The sequence below is a fragment of the Artibeus jamaicensis genome, unplaced genomic scaffold, assembly GCF_021234435.1.
Source record: "Artibeus jamaicensis isolate MK-2021 breed Jamaican fruit bat unplaced genomic scaffold, CSHL_Jam_final contig_3126, whole genome shotgun sequence".
Classification (NCBI taxonomy): domain Eukaryota; kingdom Metazoa; phylum Chordata; class Mammalia; order Chiroptera; family Phyllostomidae; genus Artibeus; species Artibeus jamaicensis.
In genome coordinates this window covers 6,333,995-6,360,773 of record NW_026521723.1, presented here as the reverse complement: position 1 = coordinate 6,360,773, position 26,779 = coordinate 6,333,995, and the positions used below count along the sequence as shown (strand labels likewise).

The 26,779-nt window shown below is 41.7% G+C and overlaps 1 protein-coding gene and 1 non-coding gene across 2 annotated transcripts in view; one reads left to right on the top strand and one right to left on the bottom strand.

The window, feature by feature from the left end:
* The window catches only part of MYH15 (myosin heavy chain 15), a 135,827-nt gene extending 109,304 nt beyond the window's left edge, over window positions 1-26,523 (top strand). The window contains exons 34-41 of the mRNA XM_037148869.2: window positions 2,078-2,270; window positions 2,501-2,704; window positions 6,551-6,676; window positions 8,770-8,940; window positions 11,631-11,735; window positions 22,731-22,826; window positions 23,751-23,885; window positions 26,245-26,523. Of these exons, the coding sequence (XP_037004764.2) occupies window positions 2,078-2,270; window positions 2,501-2,704; window positions 6,551-6,676; window positions 8,770-8,940; window positions 11,631-11,735; window positions 22,731-22,826; window positions 23,751-23,885; window positions 26,245-26,259 (1,045 nt within the window). The 3' untranslated portion in view covers window positions 26,260-26,523. The remainder of the gene's footprint in view (window positions 1-2,077; window positions 2,271-2,500; window positions 2,705-6,550; window positions 6,677-8,769; window positions 8,941-11,630; window positions 11,736-22,730; window positions 22,827-23,750; window positions 23,886-26,244) is intronic.
* Window positions 16,721-16,824, bottom strand: LOC119051930 (U6 spliceosomal RNA). Its single transcript, XR_005083031.2, has one exon. It is a non-coding gene; the product is annotated as a U6 spliceosomal RNA (small nuclear RNA).
* Window positions 26,524-26,779: the final 256 nt, after the last annotated feature.

The window sequence follows — 26,779 nt, the reverse complement described above, 5'->3', positions numbered from 1 at the left end:
GGGCATGACCAGATTTGGCCCGTAACCCACAGTGTGCCCACCCCTGTCCTGTAGCCTCAGGTATGTAGTAATTAACGTTTCATCATCTTTTCCTTGTATATAGGCCACTCCTCTGAACTCAGTAACATCAAATTCTGCCACATGGTCTTAAGTTGGATGCACCACCTGACTTAATTTCCTTTGTTGTTTGAGTGTCTGCCAGAAGAATGTTTAAATCTCTTCTCATTTCTAACTAGAGTATTTTAGCATGTCTTCAAAAAACTCAGGGCACTTAGCAGAACACCTTGTTAATCATTTTAAAACTGAATCCCATGTATTGGAATTAAGGATCATCTTAATATTTCTCTGACATAAATGAGCAGTTTTGTAAGAGGGGAAAAAAGGGCCTGTTGAATCGAGTCTATAGTTTTTCAAGTTTTAAGTTTTCATTATTATTTTTCACATTGGGTTTCTTTTCTCAAATTGTATTTTATATTTTAGGAGGAAAAAAAAGGAATTTCTTACCATATTGCCCTGGCCCTTCGTTTTTCTTTACAAATGCGCTTGGGGGAGCTTTTACTTTGAAGATACCTTGACCCCCGCATGAATTGTATTGATTGTCTAGCAGCCATTCTCTAGGTCTGTATCATATCCAAGCCTCTTAAAACACAGCACTTTTTACGTGTCTAGAGGCACTCACGAAGTTTCATAAACAACTGTGGAAAAAGGACAGTTTGAAGCATTCAGCTTGTCTGCTTAAGTAGAATGGATCTCTGTGTAGAGGGATTTGACACCAGACCAGGGATGCTTTAGTGTTCCCACGTAAGGAGAGTCAGCAGAGGCAAAAGTGAGTTTCCGCAGTGGAAGACAGAGAAATGCTTGTGGTGATGTTGAGGGTGCAGGTCCTTGTAGGAGTAATGGGCTATGGCTGCCGTAAAAAAAATACGTAGTCTGGGCGGCTTAAACAACAGAAATTTATTTTCACATAGTCCTGAAAGTGGGAAGTCCAAGGTCAAAGTATAAGCAAAATTGGTTTTTCCTGAAGTCTCTCTCCTTGGCTTGCAGAAGGCCACTCTCGTGCTGGGTCCTCAAAGGGTCCTTCTGTGTCTGTGCATCCCTGGTGCCTCTCTGTGTCCAAATGTCCTCTTTTTATAAGGATACCAGTCAGATTGGGTCAGGGCCCACCCTCAAAGCCTAATTTTACCTTAATCACCTCTTCTAAAGGTCCTGTTTCCAAATACAGTCTCATTGTGAGGTATTGGGGGTTAGGGTTTCAACATAAGAATTTGGGTGTAGAGAGCAGGATGGACACATTTAGCCCGTACCAGTCTCTATTAATTTTATATATTGGTGTACCTATAGGATTCTGATCTGGGAACTCAACAAAGGCCCAGGACCTCAAGATAGGAGTGAAAGGCTGACCTTACCATGTGGTGACCAGGGACATGGGTTTGGCAGAGGAGAGGTACTAGCTGTGAGTGAAGGGATTAAAGAAGTACATATTGGTAGTTACAGAACAGTCATGGGGAGGTAAAGTACAGCATAGGGAACCGAGCAGCCAAAGAACATGTATGCATGACCCATGGCCATGGGCAACGGAGAGGGCATTGCCTGAGGGAGTAAGGGTGGGGCTGGAAGAGGGCAGCAAAGGGGGAAAATTGGGACAACTGTAATAGCATATACCATAAAATCTAATTAAAATAAATAAATATTGTGGCTCTCTGAAAGAGCATCCTTTCCTTCACCCTTAGCCACTCTAGAAAATACAGCTCTTTGCCCTACACTGTCCTTTAGGGGGTCTGAGATGAGGCTAAGTCTGCTCCACAGGAACCCCAGGGAGCTTCTCGAGCTTTCCTGGATGCTTCCTAGAGGCTGGCCTGGGAATCGTAGTTTGTTATGATGGAAATATGCTCACTAACCTAGTCCTTCAACCTCTGTGTTTTAAAAATGAAAACCCTTTAGACTCATTTTGTTAATTACCCAGACTTTTTATTGAATTTTAATGCATTTCTGTTTCCTAAACTGTTATGTACACAGCAGGTAACCTTTCTTAATTTGGGTGCATGATTTCCTCCCCTGAATGTTATTCTAAAATTAGGAGGAGCCAGCAGTGTGCTATTGACTCCCTGCAGTCCAGCCTGGATTCGGAGACCAGGAGCAGAGTGGAGGCCACCCGGCTGAGGAAGAACGTGGAGGGGGACCTCAACGAGGTGGAACTCCAGCTTAGCTGTGCCAACCGGCGGGTGTCAGAGGCAACCAAGTCCCTGGGCCAGCTTCAGGTTCAAGTCAAGGTAGTTTCAAATGCCAGTATAGGGGTGGGGAATGCCTCCACTTATGGAGGCAAACCAAGTGACAGATTGTATTGAGCAATAAAAGAGGGGACAATGAATCAAATCCTTCAATGGAGCAGGAACATGCCTACATTGAACTTGGTAGAGCTTTGTCCAGAACATGCATGCACAGGCGCCTGTCCCATTGACATCAGGGAGATCTGTGCCTTCGGCCGTGTTTTCTCTCGCAGGACCTTCAGGTGCAGCTGGATGACAGCACACACCGGAACAGTGAGCTGAAGGAGCAGGTGGCTTTGGCTGAGAGACGCAACTCTCTTCTCCAGTCTGAACTGGAGGAACTGAGGTCCTTGCAAGAGCAGACAGAACGTGGGCGCAGGCTGGCAGAGGAAGAGCTCCTGGAGGCCACAGAAAGAATCAATCTTTTCCATACCCAGGTGGGGCCCATAAGCTCTCCCCATCACCAGTCAGCTGGTTGAAGGCAGTAGTTTCCCCACACGGGTCAGTGGGTCACACAGAGCTGCCGTGTTTGGCATTGGGTGTGCCTGTGAGGCATAGGGAGAGCCTTTGGCTCCAGAGCGGTGGTCAGGCTCCATCTGTTCCCGAGTGCACTTGTTTCCCAGGGCTGCTGCAACGGAGTAACCCAGACCGGGTGGCTTAAAACAACAGAACTTCATTCTCTCGAGCTTCTGAAGGCTAGAAGACTGAAACCAAGGTGTTGGCAGGGCCACACACCCTCTGAGTCTCCTAGGTGCCTCCTTTCTCACCCTTTCCTAGATTCTGGTCATTCGTTGGCAATCTCTGGGGTTCCTCAGCGTATAGATGCATCACTGCAGTCCTCCGCCTCCATGTGCCATTCTCCCCAAGTGCCTCAACGCCATCTATTCTCTGTGAGCACCTGTCTCTGTCCCAATTTTCTCTTTAAAAAAAAAAGGACATCAGTCATTTTGTATTAGTGCACACCATGATGACTTTATTTCAACTTGATTACATCCACAAAGGTCCTTTTCTAAATAAGGAAACATTCTGAAGTTTGGGGGGGTTAGGACTTCAACATATTTTTTTTGGTTAGGCTCACACTTTGACCCATAACACTGAGCCTTCTTCTGTAAGAATGGACTGTCGGGGCACTTAAGCCAGGATGCTGAGGAGAGAGACGAAGATAAACATTTCCTAGTGTCCCAGAACCACTCGCTGCTTCTCCTGTTCCCTCTAAGGCACATACATGTTCCCCCAGCAGTTTAGGACTGAAAAAATCCCTCCTGCTTTAGAGCCAGAAGATACTGAACAATTCTGAGTTGCTGCCAGTGTGCTGTTGGGACTCTGGCTGCTGCTGGAAGGTTACCTAAGTGACTCCAAGCAAGAGCCCGTAGAATCTTTGCCATTCTCATGAAATCAGGAAAATTCGTAGTGGCTAGGACAAATGTGTATAGTAATTGGGTCCCTCATACATTTTTAGGGCACCTACCATAACTTGGACAGGTATACGTGGTATAGACATAAAATGTCTCTATTGCCTAAAAGTGTGAAGACCCTAAGCAAACAAACTGTAATGCACCGTTGTGGGTTTCATGATAGAGCAAGCACATCCTCGCAGAAAGCCTTCTCTGACCATCCTAGACTTAGACAGATGCAGGACACACTGAATCTGACTCATGAAGGACATGTAAGTAGTCACCCAGGCAAAGAGGAGTCAAGGGCGGGGGCCTGGGGAGAGGCCTGCTTCCATAGGTCTGGGTGAGACCTGAGAAATTTCACTTTTGTGTTAGTTTCTCTTGCACACCTAAAGTTTCAGGAACTCTGCCATAGAGACCAGGTCTCTACAACCTTTTTTTTCCTAAAATATATCTCCTCACTAGAGCACGGGGTCAGGGCAGGACAGATCAGTGTCAATGAGGCTAAGCAAGAGCCAGGACACCAGAGACCTTGAATGTGAGACTGATGGATTGTGAATTCTGTCTTGCAGCTAGCAGGGGTCTGCTGAAGAATTTTAAGTAGCTGAATGTGAAGTTATTAGCTCAGTATTTTAGGAAGTTTACTGTCATGATTGTTATGAGGGATGAATTAAAACAACTAGGGGCAGAACCACCATGCTCTGGGGTGTTTAGAAATGTCTGTGGGGTCATTTTGGTTGCCACAGTGACTGGGACATGCCACTGACATTTAGTGGGAAAGGTCCAGAGATGCTAAAACTCCTGGGAGGTGCGGGGATAACCCTGCCTCACAAAGGATTGCCCCTCCCAGAATGCCAATTGTGTCCCCACTGAGAAAAAAAGAAGTAGAAGCCAGAGATGTGCCAGCTGGAAGGCATCGCAATTAGCTTGTGCCTGCAGTCTGACTTCTGTGTCACGTGCAGGACACAGTCCTATTTGGAAACCATGTGGTGTAGAACGAATAGGTTGGAGGTCGTGTGTGATTCCCAGCAGGCTCACTCACACCATGTTCTTTTTCTCTCAAGAAAGCTGATCTAAATATGATGAGCAGGATTCTTATATAGTAGAATATCAAATTATTAAAAAGTAAATTGTTCATCAGCTATTGGGAACAAATCATTTGCCATGCCTGTTATAACTGATAAGGCAGCAGCAGGTCCCCGTGGGGTGAAAAACCATCGGCCCAGGGAGGCATGAGGCCATCAACCAGACACAGAGAGGAGGAGATGGACTGGGGGAAAATGTTAGGTGTAGAGACCTGGTCTCTATGGCAGAGCTTCTGAAACTATAGGTGTGTAGAAGCAACTACCACAAAGACACAAACTCTCAGGCTCCACCTGCCCCACTGAGTCAGAATCCCTGCTGTGGCACCAGGGACTCGGGCGAGTTCTCAGGAGATGCCGCTGGTCCAGGGATGGCCTTTCTTGCCCAGGATCCTCAGTGGTAACCTGTCACTCACAAGGACCCCTCCCCTGCCTCAACCCTGTGGGGATGCCTTGCAGTTACTAGAACAGTACCAGTCTTTTGGTAAATAATGAAACTTTGTGGAACCTTCTTGGGCCCTTCTGAATTCTCAGAACAAATGTCAGAGGTCATTCTCAGACCTCTAGCCTAGAACAAACATATGAGGCCGCACTTATCCTTGGCTTATTACATGTGTCCTTTTTCAAACCCATGACAGCCTAGATTACCTTTCTGCAAAAATACCCTCAACTCAGGTTTTCCCCACAAAGAACCAATTAAGGAGTCATTCAGCTTGAAAAGTTTATAACTGTTATCTCCCTAGCAGATTTGAGTAATTCTATGTACAAAAAATTCATTTATGGCTGGATATGCCTTTACAAAGGAGTAGTTTCTATGGAGTTAAGTGCATTGAGCATCCAGAATATGCTCCAGGAAAATACACTTAAGCCCTCAGGCCACACCCTTGGCGGAGAGAAGCCTGGTGGCACCCAGAGCCTGGCTCTCCATTAAGGGCAGAGCACGGCAGCCTTGGTGAAGACGCTTCTGCCATCAGAGAAACAGAAGGGAACCTGTGAGGCAGGAATCTCTCTCTGTTTCTAAGTCTCGGTCCTGCCCCTGAGAGAGACATGAGCTAGAGGAACGTGAAAGGACAATGAAGAGAAATAAAAAATAGAAAGCTCATGCCTTTTATACACACTCTGTATGCCAAGGGTTCACATCCTCAGAAAATCTGTGCTTCAAACATGGACCAAAGAGCAGCAGAAGGAGGTCCAGCCTCTTGTCATTCCTCAGGAAGGGAAAAATTAGGACAGCACCAGCCACAGAACAAAGAACCCTGGAGTGCAGTGGGGTGGGGGATGCAGCACAGCTGAACTACGCTTCCCACCTCCTCACCTAAGTCTCAGAGGAGAGGGAGGTAGATAAAGAGGAAGGTTGTTTTCTCCTGGAGCATTGTACTAGAAACTGATTTTGATTCCCCCAACCCCCTACTCCCCAAAGGTCTGCTGTTAACCCTGACTTCTGCTCTGGGACATTTGTTCTATCCTATCAAAGAACAAAAGGCAGAAAAACCTTGTTCAGTAAGGTGAAAACCAAATACATGTTTGGGGCTTGTAGGTTCTCTGGATCCATTTCTCCTTTCTGATTCAGGCTACCATCTCTTTGATACTGAGTGGTTGAAGTCTCTTCCATTGAAGTATGCCTTTGATGGCAAGGGGCTTCTCTAAAGTGGCCTTCTGGGGTTGGAAATATTGCCTCTAGCCACACGGCTGGCTAGAATAAAACAGTCTGGGCCCAAGCCTTCTCCCTTTGCCTGTCCCAAACAGACTAGCTTGTGTTTGCATCACTGGTCTCAACTTGCCTAACAAGACAGCTGCTTTTCCTTAGAATGCAAGTCTCCTTGGCCAGAAGAAGAAACTGGAGGTTGATCTTGCCAGGATGCAGAAGGAAGTCGAAGAGGCAGTGCAGGGGCGTCGAAATGCAGAAGAGAAGGCCAAGAAGGCAGCCACTGAGGTGGGTGCATTGACTGCCTGCTCACTCCTGCCTTCTGGAGTTGACGGGAGCAGTAGCCAAGGGGCAGAGGCCAATCTGCAGCCCAAAAAGATTCCATTGATTCTCCACACAGCCTGGAGGAGGTTAGCTCAGCCCTCTGCTCTCTGTTCCCATTTTGAAAAATTACGCCAATTAACTCCTCCCCTGCAACCTCCTAAGGCAATGAAAAGGAGCAGTTGAATTTCTATAAGTAAAACCTTATGAGAAGGAGAGATTTTTTTTTTAACTTAAGCCACTTTCTACTTGTGAATCAATATATCTAGTGTCTAGAAACAATGCTTCCTGTGCTTACTTACAAAGAGCTATGTTCCTGGAGTATGTAATGGTTTTTATGACGATGATCCAGGAAGAACGCTTATTTCATTTATTTTTTATGAGCCATGCTGGTGCTTGAGGAGCAGAATAGGTTGATAAAGAAGGGCTTCTGGGTTGGTGTGTACCTTCTTTATTTACAAGGTGAGGGCAGTGCTTTTCCCAAATGACACTAACTTCAGGGTTGGCTGCCAGCCTTGACTGTGCCTTGGAGGGAAGTGGAGAACGCCCACCCTGGAGGGCAGATGCAGCACTTCTCTCAAAGGATAAGGCAAGCGGGCGGAAATACCAAAGCAATTCACAGAGGGAGTGGAGGAAGGGAGGTGCAGGGAGAAGTATCTGTGAAGGACCCAGCCTTGCAGGTCTCAGCACTTGCTGAGCTGGCTTGAGCTTGATTTTAGCCTCCACTCACACACCCCCATCAGGTGATTTCGTGTAGCCCAAACAAACAACCATATGCAGCAGCCTTAGCCTTGTGATGTGAATGGAAGCTGATCCTCTTGCTGAGAAGGGTATGGGAATTGGGGAGACAGGATGTCCAATTTGATTTTACATTCGTCATTTTGGAAATCAGACGAGGGGAAGAGCTTGTGCCTGTATTTGCCTGAGTTATGCAGCACTCGGGGAGCTAAACAAAACCCTGCACCAAATCCAAGCTACCAGCTCACTGCAGGATCCAGGAGAACGGAGCAGCATGCCTGTCACTCAGCCACTTTGTACAAGGCAGATACTTCTGCTCTCTGATGGGAAAGAGGTGTGCAGACGCTTGAAAATGTTTGGCCCAGGGAAGAATAATATGCTGAACATTTATGTAAATCCACATAGAGAGAAAGAAATAAAAAGAGCTTCTGAGTCTGCTTGGTAAATTTATGTAGTCATACATGATGAAGACTCTATCTGACTAACCTTGCTTTTCAAAGATTTTCTTCACTAAGTTGAAAAATGAATTCACTACTTCTCCTTCCCCCTTTGAATTCTTCAGCAGTTCAGCTCCGAGTCCCAACCTCCCATGGCAGAGCCCAGAGCTGCCTCCGTAATTTATTCCTCACCCTCACCATCTGTACACATGTCTCACACTTAAATTATACAGATGGTTGGGAACCTGATAGACAGAGAAGCTTTGACTGGGAGGGCAGTGTTCTTACATTAAATGCACTGAGAGATTCAGGAAACAGTTCTTAATAATTGCATCAAAACACTAAGCCCTTGTATATACGGCCAAAGCCAAGAATGGGTTTCACAAGCAAGAATTAACCTACCATGTGCCAGACTATTGGCACCCAGAACATCTGTTGCTGCCAAATTCCTGGAGCCTAAACTTGTTTGCAGTTGTAAATCACAGCGTCATAGATGTGAGATGTGAAAAGATCCTGACAGGCACTCCTCCGCACTTTTCCTGGTGCACGATGTTCGGGACATGTCCTGGTGCTTTGTTCGGTTCTGAGTCATTGCCTCAGTGGGTCACCTTACTTTCGGTACAGGTGCTGTGTCATCATGTTCGCATGGTACTTCATCTTTCGTTTGTTTTCATCACCCATCACCCTAATCTCTTTAGTACCTGCTGCTGTCTTGATTTTTTCACATACTTGAGGGCCACAGAGTTTAGGGAGGGTTTGGTGAGAAGAGGGTATGTGCACAGAGGCAAGGAATGATGTCTAGTTAGATGAAGAACTGAAGGCTGAAAGTAGAAATGTTAAGGCCAATGGGCCACTGGATGATCTCAGTCTCTCTTTCTTTTCTAGGTGGCAAATGTGTCAGAAGAACTGAAGAAGGAACAAGACACCAATGCCCACCTGGAGAAGATGAGAAGGACTATGGAGCAGACAATGAAAGACTTACACAAAAGGCTCAGTGAAGCTGAACAGATGACCCTGATGGGGAGTAGAAAGCAAATCCAGAAACTAGAATCCAGGGTAGGAGTTGGCCTGGGTAATCATGGAGTCTTGACAACTCCCAGATGAGGCCTTATTAATCTAGAAATCACACCAGATATTCCCTCCCTCCCTCCTCATTTTTGCTTGTGGTGTTTTCAGATCTTTAATGGGGTTAGATCTCTGAGTTCACGCATTTTTGTTTGACCTTTGGCCACTTCTTTTGGACTGTGCTGAATCTGCCTTCCCCCTTCTGGCCATGTGAGACACATCTCCTCCCACTCACCCACACCAGCTCTGGGCTCTCTACCGCCAGGCGGCCTCCTGGCCCACATATACCCTCACAGTCTTGATTCTGTGCCTTTGCTCCTGTTACTTCCTCTGCCCATTTCCTACCAGTCAGAGTAAGGGGAGTAGAAACAACTAAATCAAGTATCAACAAAGACGTAGTAAAGATTTAGTAAGGGCTGACAGAAATGATGTAGTGCCTGCCACTGGGGAGCTTAAAAACAAATAGAAAGACCTATCTCGAAAACAGGATTTTTAAAATTATTGAATCAATTTCAGTGACTATGTACAGGTCATGTGACAAGTGCTACAGATGGAAAGAATATTTGACTGGGATTTGATGACTCGGAAGGGCCTCCAAAAAGTAAAGCATTGCCTTTGCTCATTTATGGTTTATGCATACAGCCGATACCAGTGTGCACTTACGGTACCACATTCACGTTGTCATGCTGTTTAAAAAGGAATGAGGACAAGTTCTGTAACACCTTGCCTATCTGTATGATAAGAAGCACAGGCAATGTGGAGTGTATACACTCTTGTTCAGGAATGGGGGGATATGAAGATACATGCACGTTTGCTTATATTTTAAGAAAGAAGTGGCGACAGGATAAAACAAAGACTAATAATAACAGCTCCTCATAGGAGGGGAATACAGAGATGAGAGTTAGAACTGAATGCACCTTCACCTTATTGTTTTGATTGCAAAATCATATGAAACATTTATGTGCTTCATAATTTTAAAAAGCTGACATCAAACGAAGGAAAACGAAGCAATCCCTAAAATTTTAACACAAATGGAGGCAAACGAAGCCAATTGTAGGATGTTGGGGGCATAAAACACACAGAGAACAATTGTTCCCAGTGACTTTTAAACATAGTGATTTGTTTGTACATCTCTCATGAAATATACCTAAGGACAAAACAAAACAGTGAATAAACAGCTTTTGTAGTTTCAAAATAACAGTACCTTATTGCTACTAGCAATAACACTGATATAATTATTTATTCAATAGCATATGTAAGAACAAAGATTTTTAGGATAAAGAAAAAGCATTTAGGCGTAAAATCAAAGAACTTATGACAGTCCTTTTCCCCCCTTAAAAATGCATAAATGATAGATTATAAGATTTTATATTATTTCCAATTTCTGTTTGTCCACTATTAAGGCCTAGAACCGATATAACTCAGTAGCAGTGAGCTCCTAAATATCAGGTGATACTAAAGAATGATGTTAATTTTCTTACAAACATAATCACAATACCATTATCTATTAGAATTACATAAGCATGTGTAGGTACAACTATGTCTAGGATTTGCTTTAATAGAGTGATTTTCCCCTCAGGTGTTTTAATCATGCAAGAAACACAGCAAAAACTTAAAGTAAAGGGGGAGCTGTGTTAGTCTCATGTTCCCACCAACAGAACTACGTGTTGTATTCCCATATGACAGGGGTCCAGAAGGTAGTTTTCAGTAGGCTTCATTCACAAGGAATGTGCACACCTGCTGACTCCCCCACCCCCTGCATACCTCTCTGCTAAAGAACAAGGACAGTATGGCCAAAGGGGAGGGGGGGGCAGGCCAGCACATTCAGGGCATCGGGCTCTGCACTGGGAACGGTGGTCAGGAAGGCTCTGTGAGGAGGTGGCATTTGCTTCAAGAAGAAGGCAGGGAGGCAGACCTGGACACGTGGAAGGAGAGAAGGAGTGAGCAACACCCTTCTCCATCAGCTCCCTAACCCTTTCTTCATTTATTTTACTCCAAATCACATATTACCATTTAACATAGTCTACATTTTACTTTGTTTTGTTTGTGTTTTCCCCCATTAGAATGCATACTTATAGGGGGAAGGAATTTTCCCTAGCCTTGGGTCTGGTCTGTAGTAGGCATCGAGTATTGTGGACTGGATGCTATGTTAACCTTGTTGGTGCGGCTCTGCAAGGCTCCAGGCAGACTGGTGGTCTGTACTGCAGCTCTCCCCCAAAGCAGGGCCATGAGGCCCTGGGACGTATGTGTGGCATAGGCTCAGGGTTTGATTATTAGAGAATCAGCTGAATATGGAAAAAGAAGTGTAAACTTAAGTAGTATATTGGCTGAATCCTCTAAGTATAGTTTACTCTCTCCATGTGCTTGCATACATTTGTGTGTGTGTGTGTATGTGTGTGTGTGTGTGTGTGTAATTTTGTCATCTAAGAGGGGAAGTATATCACCTCTGCGTGGATTAGCCTTTCACATCCTTCAAGCCTAAGCAGTCCTTATGTGAATGTACATAGTTCCCCCAACTCACTTTTGGCAAGACGTTTTCCCAGAGAGGTTGTCCCGGTGGCAAGGGGCATCTCTTCCCTTGATGATTTTGCTCTTTCAAGTGACCATGCCAGTTGGCAAGTACAATGCCAGCCCGGCTTGCCTCCTGCCAGCCTGTGGTCTGAGATCATGCTTGTTTGCAGATTTCTGAACTGGAAGGTGAACTAGAGGGCGAAATCCGGCGCAATGCAGAAGCACAGAGGGGAGCCCGCCGGCTGGAGCGCTGCATCAGAGAGCTGACCTACCAGGTACTCCAGGAAAGCACCCCCTGTCTGGCTGGGTTCCCTCCTGGAAAAATGGGCTCCGTCAAGGCAGTAATGGCCTTCCATGTCTCCTGCATTTCTTTCTCCATCTTCACTCTCACTCAGCGGTAGACACTGACTCACCCTTCCAGGGCCCTTGTGCTATTAGTGGTTTGGGTCGGTCCCTTTTCAGAGCTCTCAGGAAGCCAAATGTGAGCAGCAATTTGCAATTAGAAATAAAAAGCTATTTATACTGTTCCTATTTTTTCACACATAATGCCTGCAGCACTTTCAGAAACACTCCTTCCTATGAGAGCCTGAGTGAGAACAATGTGTAAACGAAGTGAGTGGCAGACACTGGCAGCCTCAGCCAAAAGGTTACATGGGACGCTGACTAAACTGGGGACACGTGCACTCCAATTTTCTGGTTGCACAAACATTGCAGGCCACTGAGGGCTGTATTTGGCGCTGGTGCCAGGTGAGAAAAGCAAGTGGCTAATGAGAGGCCTCCGAGGCTTTCCAACTATTTTCCTGTTGACTGACATGGGTCTCGAGCAACTAATGGAAAAGAAGTGGGTAGACTTTCTACCAGTAATTAATATATTTCTAAAGTAACAATGTAACCTTTCATTCTTATTCTTATTTTCTAACCTTTTTTCCTATTACTTCAAATGGAGTAAACCAGATAGCAGAGGCACTGTTCATTTGCCACTGTGGGGCCTCACGCCTTCCTGGCTCAGAGTAGATGAACATATTGCAGTGGCTGAACAACAGATGCCCAAGGTCTCTTTCTAGCCCTTTCTGCTGCCTAGTGCAGCTTATTTCAGTAAAAAGGCGAACTCAGCCTAGGCTCCTGCATTTACAGCAACTCCAGCAGTACTCAAGCAACGTCTGCCTGCCCCAATTCCGGCTCCTGGGGCTGCGTTGTGGATGTTCCAGACATCAAAGTCTTCCTCCCTTGCACCGGGAAGGATAATGTTGATAAGAAAGCAGAGCACTTCAGAAGCATCATCTAGGGCTAATTAAGATGAAATAAGCCACTTGCACAGCTCTTCTTTACTGACTAAGTGGTTCTTTTCAAAGATGAGCTAGTCTGACACTTCTCTTAGACCATGCAGGTGTGTCAAAGCCACTGAGGAGTGAGCCCATGGGGTGCACAGCTCAGGAAGTGCACCCCTGGGGGATGTGAGGGATGTGAGGGATGTGGTGCTCTACTCTCCTTTAAGGGAGGAGGGGAAGCCACCTCTGTTGAGGGAATGAAATGCTCCTTGTTAATAATGTCTGGGTTTTTCTTCTATTTTCCAATGGATTATTTATACTGTTTCCTTCTGTAAACAACTTCATTATAGAAATAAACACCAAAGCTATAATTTTTTTGGATTTTTTTTTGTCCCAAGGACTGCGTTTGTGTTTGATGGTGTTAGATCTTTGTTTGTTCATAGCAATAATCTTAGTATTCCCCAGGTGCTGGTATGCAGGTGTATTTCTTAATTTCTCCCAACTGTCTGCACAATGCTTAGAGTGTATCTATTCAATTACGCAATGATTTTCTGCCATCAAATCAGATAACACCTATTGAGTACCTATGTTATGCAAATATTACTCTAGATTCTGTAAGCTTAAAGAGACATCTGAGAGCTCTCTACATTTCTTAATATCCACACCAGGTTTTGAAACGTTCAAGGTGGACGCTGAGTTAATTGAGTCTGCTCTCCTTTAACATCAAAATAACCGTCAGGATGAGGAGGCAGGGTGTTTTGTGAAAGAACTTTATAGGTACCAATTGAAAATGTCATTTTGAAAGGGACGGAAATAGTTTTTCTTTCTTAGAAAATATCCCTCTGGGAAGACCCTACTACATTGGAAAGGGAATCTAAGGTGACCCTGTCCACAATAGTTCTGTGACCAGTCCCCACTGAGTGTTTATCTCCCCTCACATGTCCTTTCTCTCTCCACTGCCTTGAAAAATGGACTAAAAAGCAAGATACAATATTAGAAACTTACTATTGTTAAAAAGGTAAAGATAGTTTTCCTGCCCCCACTCTTCATCTACCCGCTCCATTTTACCTTGGACTGCTTCCCACATTCAGGGATCTGCGTGTAGATGTTATTTAATCCTTACAAATCTAAATACAGAGACGGTATCTTCATTTTTGGAGGAATAAGGAAACAAAATTTGGTCTTGGGTGGGTCCTCCAGGAACCAGATGCTGGAATGAAATTAGAAGCACAAGAGATTTTTTTGGGGAGGTAACATCTGGGAAAGAAAGAGAAGGGCAAGCAGGATGAGGTAGAGAAAGCCTTTAGACCGCAATATGTGTCTGACACCTGTGAAAGGAAAGGCTGGGGGGAGGAGGATTGGATATGAGTGCCATGCTGCTCCCAGCAGGTCTCCCACACAACAATTGCCCATGCTGGAGTCGCACGTAGCGCGGAAATGGCCAGACCCTGGTAACTCCACTGCGCCTAGTTGTTGGTAGGGGCTGCTGGGGAGTGTGTGATCTCAGTGTAAATGCCATGGCAGGTCCCAAAGGCATGGCAGTTGGAGGTTTTGGACACCACTCCTCACAGCAGAGCAGCAAGTATCTTGAGGGGCAATTTGAGCAGTGTACAACCACAGTTACCATAGTTACTTGATGCCTCGGAGCTGAGGTGTACGTGAACCTAGGGCTTGCCTTCCCAAATGGGAGGAACGTTAACATTGGCAACCACTTGTAGCCATTTTCAATTTTCTTCTGTGTGGCTTCCTTCAACACACTGTACGCTTACTGGCTTCAGTAAATTGGTATTAAGCTATTCAACTTCTGTTGGTTTTGGAACTTCCTCTACACACAGAATTCTGTGAATTTTCACATTTCTTAATCCTGAGAAATACAGGGATAGGCAGATGAAAACAGAAAAGAGATTTTATTTAAAAATTGACTTGTCTTATTTTTCTAACCAGGCTATTTCTTATATATTGACCTCTGCCTTAGTAAGCTCAAAATGAGTTATTAATTATCTATGGTCAGACCTACTTTAAGGTGGAGGTAGGTGGGAGCAATCTAGGCAATAGAAACAGCTTGGTTGAACATACATTTGTTTATCAATACTTGTTTGTTTATAGATCAAGCTGACTTATAACATGGTATTATTTGGGATGTACAGCATAATGATTTGATAGATGTTTACTTTGTGAAATGATTATCACAACATGTTTAGTTAATAGTCATCACAACATGTAGTTACAAAGTTTTTTCTTGTGATGAGCACTCAAGATCAACACTTTCTGCAACTTTCAAACATGCATTGCAGTATTACTAACTATACTCACCAGGCTGCATGTTACATTTGCAGGGCTTATTCATTTTATAACCATAAGTTAGTACCTTTTGACCACCTTCACCTATTTTTCCAACCTCATGCCATTTCTCCACCCCCATTGCCTGTGGCAACCACCAATCTGTTCTCATACCCTAAGTTCTGTTTTTTAGATTTTACATATAGGTGAGACCACATATTATTTGCCTTTCTCTGACTTATTTCACCTAACATAATGCTTTCCAGGTCCATCCATGTTATTGCAAATGGCCAGCTTTTCTTCTTTCTTATGGCTGAATAGTATTCCATTATAAATACATACCACATTTTCTTTTTTTTTTCACATTTTATTTATTTCTTTAGAGGGGAAGGGAAGGAGAGAGGGAGAGAAACATCAATGTATGGTTGCCCCTTGTGGGTCCCCCGCTGGGAAGTGGCCTGCAACCCAGGCATGTGCCCTGACTGGGAATCGAACCTCGATCCTTTGGTTCACAGGCCCGTGCTCAATCCACTGAGCTACACCAGCCAGGGCCACATTTTCTTTATCTATTTACCTATCATTGGGCACTTAGGTTGTTCCCATGTCTTGGCTATTGTAAATAATACTGCCATGAACATGAGGGTGCAGATACTTTTTAGAGTTATTCTGTTTCCTTCAAATAAATACTGAGAAGTGAATCTCTATCATATAGCAGTTCTATTTTTAATTTTTTGAGGAAGCTCTACACTATTTTCCACAGTGGTTATGCCAATTTGCATTCCCACCAAGAGTGCACAAAAAGTCCCTTTTCTCCACATTCTTATCTCTTTCTGATAATGCCGTTCTAACAGGTGTGAGGTGATATCTCATTGTGGTTGTGATTTGCAATTCCCAGATGATTTGTGATGCTGAACATCACAAATCATGTACCTATTGGCCATTTGTGTATGTTCTTTGGAAAAATATCTCCTCAGATATTCTGCCCATTTTAATCAGTTTTTTTTTGCTTCAGTTGTATGGTTCTTTATGCATTTTAATTTTACCCCTTTATCGGATATGATTTGCAATTATTTTTTTCTGTTCTATAGGTTGCTTTTTCATTTTGTTGATGGTTTCTTTTGCTGTATTTTTGGTGTCAGATTCCCCCCCAAAATTATTGCCAAGACCAATGTCAAGGAGCTTACTCCCTATGTTTTCTTACTTGGAGTTTTATGGCTTCAGGCCTTACATTCAAGTCTTTAACCCATTTTGAGTTCATTTTTGTGTATGGTGTAAAATAGTGGCTTAGTTTTCTTCTTTTGTGTATGCCTGTCCAGTTTTCCCAACACCATTTATTGCAGATATTGTTCTTTTACTTTTGTATATTCTTGGCTCCTTTGTCATAAATTAATTGACCACACATGTGTGGGTTTTCTCCTAGACTCTCTATTCTATTCCACTGATCTATGTGTATGTATAGCTTTGTAATATCATTTAAAATTAGGAAGCATAGTACCTTCAACTTTTTCTTTTTCAAGATTCCTTTGGCTATTCAGGATCTTTTATGGTTTTATACAGATTTTAGAATGATTTGTTCTGTTTCTGTGCTTTTGAAATTATGATAGAAATTGCATTGACTCTGAAGATTACTTTGGATAGTATGGACATTTTAACAATATTAATTCTTTTAATCCATGAGAATAGAATATTTTTTCATCGTTATTTTATTTTTTTAAATTATGGAACGCTTCACAAATTTGCATGTCATCCTTGTGCAGGGGCCATGCTAATCTCTTCACCATACTAAATTTAGTATATGTACTGCTGAGGTGAACACTTTTTTCATTGTTTTGTGTCAGTTCCCTCCACCAATGTCTTACAGTTTGCAGAAAACAATATATATTTTTCATCCTCTAGGTTAAATTTATTCCAAATATTTTCTTCTTTTTGATGCAAGTTTAAATAGAATTATTTTCTCAATTTCTCTTTCTAATAGCTTGCTATTAGTGTGCAGAAACAACTAATTTGTTTACTGTTTTGTGTTCTGTAAATTTACTGAATCTGTTTATTAGTTCTAACAGGTTTTAGTGAAATCTTTAGGATTGTCTCTATATAATATATCATCTCATCTGAAAATAAAAACAATTTTACTTTGTACTTTGTTCTGGATGCCTTTTCTTTTCCTTGCCTAATTGCTCTGGCTGGGACTTCCAGTACTGTGTTGAATAAAAGTGGCGAGAGTGGGCATCTTTGTCTTGTTCCCAATTTCAAAGGAAAAAACTTCTGTTATTTCCATTGAGTGTGATGCCAACTTTAGGCTCGTCATACATGGACTTTATTGTATTGAGGTACATTCCCTCTACAGCTATTTTGTTGGGAGGCTTTTGTCATGAATGGATATTAAGTTTTGTCAGGTCCTTTTTTTTCTTTTTTGCATCTCTGGAGATGATCATGATTTTATCATTCATTTTGTTAATGTTGGTATATCACATTGATGGATAAACCATGCTTGTATTCCTGGAATAAATTTTATTTGACCACAGTGTTTAATCCTTTTAACATACGATTGAATTTGATTTGCTAATATTTTGTTGAGAATTTTTGCATCCATCTTCATTAGGGATGTTAGCTTGTAATTTTCTCTCTGTGTGTGTGTGTGTGTGTGTGTGTGTGTGTGTGTGTGTGTGTGTGTGTGGTGTCCTTGTCTGGTTTTAGTATCAGGATAATGCTGGCCTCATCAAAAGAGTTCGGAAGTATTCACTTCTATTTTTTGGAAGAGTTTGGGAAGAACTGGTATTAATTCTTTAAATGTTTGGTAGAATTCACCAGTAAAGCTGGTTTTTTTATTACTAACTTAACCTCCTTACTTGTAATTGGTCTGTCCAGCTTTTCTATTTCTTCATGATTTAGTCTTGATAGGTTTTATATCCTCTTTGTTCTAGGAATTTATGATTTTCTTCTACATTCTCCAGTTTACTGGCTCTAATTTTTCACAGTAGTTTCTTATGACCTTTTGTATTTTTGTGGTATTAGTTGTAATGTCTCCTCTTTCATGTTTAATTTCATTCATTTAAGTCCTTTTTTCTTGGGGAGTCTAGCTAAAGGTTTATTAATTTTGTTTATCCTTTTAAAAATAAGCACTTAGTTATCATTGACCTTTTCTGTTATCCTTTTAGTTTCTATTTTATTTGTTTACACTCTCATCTTTATTTCCTTCCTTCTACTAACTTGGGCTTCATTTGTTCTTTTTTTTTTTTAGTTTCTTGAGGTTTAAATTAGGTTATATATTGGAGATATTTCTTTTTTATTAATATAGGCATTTATTACTATGAGCTTCCCTCTTAGAACTGCTTATGCTGTATCCCCTAAGTTTTGGTATGTTGTATTTCCATTTTCATTTTTTGCAAGGCATTCTTTTAAATTTCCCTTTTGGTTTCTTCTTTGACCCACTGGTTATTCAGTGCCATGATGTTTAATAATATATTTGTGAATTTTTCAGTGTTTTTCTGTAATTGGTATCACTGTGGTTGTGAAAGATACTTGATTTTAATCCTCTCAAATTTATTAAGGCTCATTTTATAGCCCAACATATGACCTGTCCTATAGAATATTTCATGTGTGATTGAGAAGAATGTGTATTCCATTAGTTTTAATGCAATGTTCTGTATATGTCTACTAAGTCCATCCAGTTTAATAGTTTCATGTATCCTTTAAGGCCATTGTTTTCTTAATGATTTTCTGACTGTATGATTTATCCACTGATGAAAGGGTATTTTAAAGTCCCTTACTGTGCCCTGACTGGTGTTGCTCAATGGGTTGGGCATCATCCCACAAAATGAAAGTTCCCCAGTTTGATTCCTGGTCAGGGCACATGCCTGGGTTGTGGGCCAGGTCTCCTGTTAGAGACCTGCCAGAGGCAACCAATCAATGTTTCTCTCCCTCTCATTCTCTCTCCCCCACTCTCAAAAAATAAATAAATAAAATCTACAAAAAGTCCTCTGCTATTATTTATTGCTGTTTACTTTTACTTGGATTTCTGTTAATATATGCTTGATATATTTAGATGCATCTTATTTGCATAAATATTTACAAATGTTATCGCCTCTTCTTGAATTGACCTCTTTATCATTATATAATGACCTTTTTTTGTCACTTATTACAGTCTTCCTTAAAAACTATTTTGTCTGATATATGTGTAGCTATCCCACCAGTTTTGGTTTCCATTTACATAGAATATATTTTTCTATTCCTTCTATTTTAATCTCTCTGTGTTCTTATATCTGAAGTGAATCTCTTGTAAACAAACATCAGATAGAAGGGTTTTCTATTTTATCCATTCAGCCACTTTATGTCTTTTGATTAGATAACTTAGTCAATTTACATTAAAAGTAATTATTCATAGGTATGTACTTATTGCCACTTTATTAATTGTTTTCTGGCTGTTTTGTAATTTCTTTGTTCCTTTTTTTTCCTCTTGCTTTCACTGTTTGTGATTTGATTATTTTCTGTGGTGGTTTACTTAGATTCATTTTGTCTTTTGTGTATCTACTGTAGCTTTTGCTTTGTTACCATGAGTCTTGCATAAACGACCTTTATTTATAATAGTCTACTTTAAGTTGATAATGACATATTTTAATTCATTTTTAAGCTCTACAATTTTACTATTATCACTGGCATTTTGTTTTTGATACCACACTTTATATTTTGTTATCTTGTCTATTTAATAACAAATTTTGTAGTTATAGTTATTTTTACTATTTTTGTCTTTTAACTTTTATAAGTGATTTACTCATCACCATTACATTAGATGATTGTACACTTGACTATTTATCTTTACCAAAGCTATATTTTCATCTTTTCTTGTTTGTAATTAATGCCCTTTCATTTCATCTTAAAGAAATCTTTTTAATGTTTCTTGTAAGGCTGCTCTAGTGATGCTGAATTTTATCAGCTTTTGCTTGTCTGGAAAACTATTTGTCTCTCCTTCAATTCTGAGGGACAACTTTCCAGGTAGAGTATTTTTTGTTGGCAGGGTTTTGTTTTTTTTTCTTTTACCACTTTGAGTGTATTGTGCCATTCCTTTCTGGCCTGGAAAGTTGCTGCTGAAAAATCTGCTGACAATCTTTCCGAGGCAGCCCTTATGTGTAAAGAGTTGTTTTTCTCTTACTGCCTTTAAGATTCTCTTTGTATCTTTAACTTTTTACAATTTAACTATAATGTGTCTTAGGTTCATCTTGTTTTAAATTCTTTGGGTTTCCTGCATCTGGATGTTTATATCATTCCTCAGGTTAGGGAACTTTTCAGCTGTTATTTCTTCAGTAAGTTTTCTGTGCCCTTTCTCTTTCTCTTTCTCTTTCTCTTTCTCTTCTAGGACCTCTATAATGAAAATGTTGGTCTGCTTAATATTGCCTTATAAGTCCCTCATGCTATCTTCACTCTTTATACCTTTTGCTTCTCTGATGGGATGAATTCCACTGCCCTCTCTTTGACTAAATGAACTCTTTCTTCTTCTTCACCTAGGCTGTTGTTGAGCTCCTCTATTGTATTTTTCAGTTTTGTTATTATATTATTCATCTCTGTATTTTCTGTTTAGTGCTTTATTATATTTCCTCTTTGTTGGAATTTTTACTTTTTCATGCATGTTCTCCTGAAATTGATGAGCAGTTTTATGGACAATATTTTGAATTCTTTATCAGATAATCATTGACCTTCATTTGTTTTAATAAAGTTTATTTTGTTCTTTCATGTGGAACATGTTCCTTTGTCATTTCATTTTCCTTGACTTGGTTTCTATGCATTAAATAAAATAGCTACCTCTCTTAGTATTGAATAAGTAGTATCATGTAGATGATTCTTCTCATTCAACCTTGTCCTAGCTCTTGATTATCTCTACAACCTTTGTGGTTGTCTAAGCAGTAGTCACTGTTCTTCATGGCTTCTTGTAGTTGAAGGTGTGCACAACCTGTCAGTATACCAAAGGAGAGGATCTCAGTCAGTGCCTAGATGCAGGCTGATTGGAAGCTAGACTCCCAGGAAGGAGATTTTTAAATATGTCAAAATAGCTCTTTAAGAATAAAAATGGGAAATGGCCATTTCTTCTGTCTCCTCTGAGGCTTGGGGTGGTAGCCAGTTATATACTGTTTTGTTTGTTTGTTTGTTTGTTTGTTTGATATATCTCATTGAACCCATGAACACAAACCTTGTGGCTATCAGAGCCAGGCTATCAAGGGATATGTGCTCTGCACAGCATCCATAGACACCACGGCACCAGACATGTGCACATATTTCTTTCTCAGAGATACCAGCTGCATGAAGCAAGGCAGGCGGAGATCTTGAAGATGGCACCTGGCAGGCAGCCTCCTCATCTTTGGAGAGGATTGAAGCTGGCCCCTTGATGTTTGTTAAATTAAAAGACTGCCCCTCAGGCTATAGCTACTAAGATAAGCAAATAGGCCTCTTTTTTGAAAAGTATATAATTCAGTGACTTTTATTGCATTCACAGATGTATGAATTGAAGGTTACCACATTCAATTTTAGAACATTTTCTTACCCCCCCAAGAAACCCCACACCCTTTAGCCAACACCTCAAATCCTCATCTTCCTCCTGGTCCTACCCAACCAATACTCTATGTATTGGTTTCCACGTATTTCCTTCTGTTTCAAGCTTATGCTCTAACATGTTGAGTTCCTAACAAGTCACAGAATGTGATCTATTTTCTCTTGATACTCTGACTTAGAATTTTCTGTTCCTTCTGCAAATAGGCCTCTTTCAATGCAAGACTGGGTGTTTCTGTCTGCTGCCTTGGAGCTGTGTTGTGGAGGGATATTGGCTAAACTTACAGAGGATGGAGCTGTGGGGAAATCGATGAATCTGGTTGGTGTGGTAGGGGTTTTGGAGGGCAGTGGAGGGGATGTGCAGAGACAATGAAAGCCATCAAAGAAATCAGTGTTGATGAAATAGGTAAGGTAGAGCCAGGAAAAAAAAATTGAGTAACGGGTAGGTCTTGATTAAGTCATTATCACAATCACTAGCAGGTTGAGATACTTTCTTCTTTGGGGAAGTTTAATAGCCCCAGTGTGGAGATACTCTAGTTTAGAGGTTATGGGAAAGAGGGGGCAGGTGGAGCCTTATCTACCTGCTTGTCTGTCCCCTCCTTTTTCCTCCAAATACCCAAAGGCTCCATGGAGCACAGCTGAGAAACACCATCTCACTAGATTTCCTTTCTCCAGCTCAAGTTTGGATTGCATGGTAGCAATGGGAATGGACAAGGACATCCCCGTAGCTTATGGAATTTTCCTCACTGTCTCTGCTGATTTCCACACCAGAACTCTAGAAAACCACCTTTCCTATTCCATTCGCAAAAGTCAAGGGCCAATTAGAAAGTTCAAAGGGAGGTTTGGTTTGATTGGTGGGAGAGAGGTGACTGAGAAACCACAGGCAGATGTAGCTTAGTGGGATAGGAGGACCGATGATCAAATTGAAACCAGTGGCTTGAACTTCCATTTTAGCGATGGCTGCAACTTCTGTTGTGGATCAGGAGAAATAACTGTCATTCCTCAGAGCTGTGTTTACTCATTTCTCAGAACTTGGGACAAGTAGAGTTAAACTCATGTTCAAGTCATAATTCTAATGTGGTATTTTAACAAAGTTTCCTTACCCTTTATTTGCTCATTTGAGGCTACTCCCAATGCGGACTGTCAGATTCTTCAACTCACCTTCACATACGTACCTATGCATTTCAGGCAGAGGAAGACAAGAAAAATCTGAGCAGGATGCAGTCTCTGATGGATAATCTTCAGCTAAAAGTGCAAAGTTACAAGCAGCAAATTGAGGCAGCGGTAAGTGCCTGAGGCAGTTGCAGCCTCATGGATTTCCCAGCTGTTGCTTTTGATTAATGGAGACGTGTGGTCCTGAGCTAGGTGTGCAGCTTGTTAGAGAGAAGCAGCTAGCTTACAGTCTGTTCTTTTTTTGCAAGCTAGAATCATCACCCATAGTAAAGTTTTATGCTACTTTTTCCCTCTGGGAAGCCAGAGCTCTCTCCCTCAATGTCGTGATTATACCTAAACATGTACATTGTAAGAAATGAGCCATGTAAGAGCATGGCATCTAGTAGAGATGGCACATTTTTTGGTCAGGTAATCACCCTGGAGCCTTCCTCACCCTGCAACCTTGAGTAAGCATTAATGCAACTCACAGTCCTTTTCTGATGAACCTGGACATGACTGTGCACAAAAAGATACTTGATATGTATCTGCCAATGTTGGGTTAGTATGCATAGCTACATGGAATGTAATTGATAAGTATTGTATAAATTGGCTTATACCTAATAATATCTCTTTAGGGGTTTCAAATTGATTATTTAAATGGTTTTGGCTAAAACACTGTTATATCTATTGCCCATTCACCCGTGTAACTATAAAGGCCAGCCCCCTCTGCCCAGCGTAGAATAAGATGTTGAACTAATGACAAAACAAACAATCATGGTTATTCTAGCACATACCAAATCTGAGAGAGCTGTTCTACACCCAGTATGTGGAAAGTGCCGACTACACTTACAGGGAGAAACAGCTATAAAAATAGATCTTGCGCCTGCTGGGAAGTCTGAATCCCTATATGTCATACCGAAATATGCTCTTCCATTTAATATGCAGAAGTTTAGATTCCTTTCACACATTTTCAACTTTCTTATGTCAGAGTAGAAAAAGTATGACTATGTAGGCACAGGGATTTCTTTTTTTTTTTTACATTTTTTATTTTTATAGGAAGCACAAGCCAATCAATATCTTTCCAAGTACAAGAAGCAGCAACGTGAGTTGAACGAAGCTAAGGAAAGGGCAGAGAGAGCAGAATCACAAGTCAATAAACTCAAGATTAAAGCAAAAGAGTTTGGAAAAAAGGTATGTCAGGTGTTCAACTCTTAAAACGGGTGTATTTAGGGCTCACAGCATCGCGTGGACCAGTATTACAAGACATTTCTTGTTTTTCTCTTTAAATGCTTTTAAAAAACAGCAACATCAAAAACAAAATCTAATAAAACCTTCCATATTTATTAAATTCTACTTGCCCAGGTAATAGCAGTGCTAAGCATTTGAGTGGGATGCAGACTGTATTTATACTTCTCAAATGCTTAATTCTAGGTTAACTTGCAGGCTCTGAGAGCCAGAACCTAAATTCATTTGTATGGAATAGTCAGGAGCCCAGGGAGCAAAGATGGTTTAAAAAGCACAGATGGATCTGCTTGAAATTCCAGGTGGACTGTGCCTCTGGTAGTAAAGTGCATACTTTGTACCATATCAGTATGGATACCTGGGGGCTCAGGTTTAAAACTGAGGCGGTGGAGAACAATTGCAAGAGTTCTGCTTTCTAGCCTCCTGTTCTAAATCACAGAGAAAGAAACGTTCTACATCTCTGTGGTCCATAAAACTGCCCTAATTTTCCCGGCAAAGTGGTAGAGTGACAAAGAACATTAAACAGTAGGCTTGGTGGGGTCAATGTCATGGTCCTTTAGGGTTGCTCTAGCAGAACACCAGAGATGGGGGCTTCTTGTATTTCTCATAGTCTGGAGTCTAGAGAGTTCAGGACCTGGTGCTGGCAGGTTCGGCATCTGGTGAAGCCACTTCTTAGATGGTGCTCTTCCCACTGACACCTCACATGGCATAAAATGGGAAAGAAGCTCTCTGGGGCCTTTTTTTAATGAAAAATTATTTTTATTTTTATTGTTGTTTATTTATAGTTGTCCCAATTTTTTCCCATTGCTCTCCCCTGTCCCACCCATCCCAGTTCCATCCACTAATACCATTTACAAGGTGGTCCCAACCTCATGACCTATTCAGTTCCCAAAAGCCCCACCCAATACCATCTCCATGGGTGATGGGATTTCAGCATATGAATTTTGGGGGGCACAAACATTCAGACTATAGCAGACAGGGTAGTTTCAGCTTCCTTATGGATTTTCCCAGTAATGAACAAATAATTTTTAAAATGAGATCTGGCTCTAGGAGAAGCTAATTAAAAGATATCGATTCTCCTTCCTAGCATATGCCTGTAAGGCACTTGGCACCTGCCTGGCACAGACAGGCACCATCATTTCATTTTTTAAAATTTGGCATATGCCAGATCCTCTTTTTTATTATAAATGAATTAGTCATAACACTACAAAATAAGTATATATTGTTGCCAGTAGTAAATACTACCTTAAGGGGGGTCAAAAGAACCTCTTTGGAAGGAGGGACTAAAAGTTGGTGTGGTGACTATATTTGGATCTAAAAATGAGAAGTGTGAGTCATCGGCAAACTACAGAGATTTCTTTTTTTCTTTTATCCTCACCCGAGGGCATTCTTTCACTGCTTTTAGAGAAGGAGAGAAAGAAAGAAACACTGAGGTGAGAGAGAAACATCAGTTGGCTGCCTTCTCATAGGTGTCTTGACTGGAAATCAAACCCATGACCTTTAGGTCTACAGGACGACACTCCAACCAACTCAGCCACCCCAGCCAGGGCCAGAGATCTCTCACTGGTGCCAGCACAGTGGTCTCAGGGATAAGGCCTAGGCGGAGAGGTCCAGTTAAGTGGTGTGAACTCGGGCCTCAATTTGAGAAGGTTATGGCATTGGATTTGAGGTCTTCTGTGCGGAGCCTGCCCAGCAACCCCATATCATGAATTGTTTAGGGAAATGCCTCACATGTGCTGCAATTGCACTCAGCTGCAGGAGGTTGAAGGGCCTCCAAAACAGATGTCAAGTATTAGACTTTGTCACAGTTACTTTCAACAAAGAATAAAATGAGCAAAGCAGAAATTTCTTCTTTCAAGAGGCCAAAGATGAATAGGAAGAGCGTTCTTGGCAGTGCAATGACTAATTGTTTCCCATTCACAGAAGGAAAGCCTGGAAACCTTTCAACTATCATAAAGCAGGGGAAAAGGTTTTCTGATAGAACTGTGTGTTGGGGCTGTGGAGCAAATTGGTGATGTGGCTGTAGAGACTTTCCCTCGTGGCGTCTTCTGTAAAGGCCTGTGCCTTTGCTGGCAAGGCAAGGCGGGTGGAAAATTGAGTGACCGAGCCTGCCCTTGGGCTGAGTTACTGGTGGGTGTCTGTTTTCTCTAATGCAGATAATTGCCCAGTTCCCTGCCTCCCTCTGAAGCTAATAAAGAGTTGGCTGAGGCCAGCTCACCTCTGGAAAGGACTGGGCTTGGTTCTGGGCCTGTGTTCCACTGAGGAAAATCACAGGAATCTCAAAGAACACATCGATACTGTTTTCCAGGTTCGGGAAGAATAAGCAGTCCTTGCTTATGAAAGACAGTGGCTGGAGAAGCGTGTGTTTCCACTTGATGGCCGAAAAGTTAAGTTGCATTTGAAACAAACATTTAAAATATGTTTAAAACAAGTGATTAGAAAAATGTAATGATTAAAGGCAGTGTCCTTGCTTCCAAGGTTAATAAGGATCTTTTGATCCTCAAATACAAGTAAACATTTCACATGAAAGGTTAAATAGATGTAATGAGCTTTTCAATTCTGAAGTTAATAAATGGATTGATACTTGTTCTTTGCTCATACTGCCTCTTAAATAGCAACATTCACTGGGGGGGATCCATAGACAGTTATAGTCCATGATCACTAGAGCATAGTGGTAAATGGTTGTTACTGAAGTTAGTGAACTCTGCTGGACTCATCCCTGATCCATAAATTGACAATTGTAGCCACTCATGGTGGGAGTTGATAAACCTCTCACCAGCCCCGTGATTTAGAGACAGTCATAGGTGGGCACTGTAGCTTGTAGGGGAACCCTTCCTAAATGA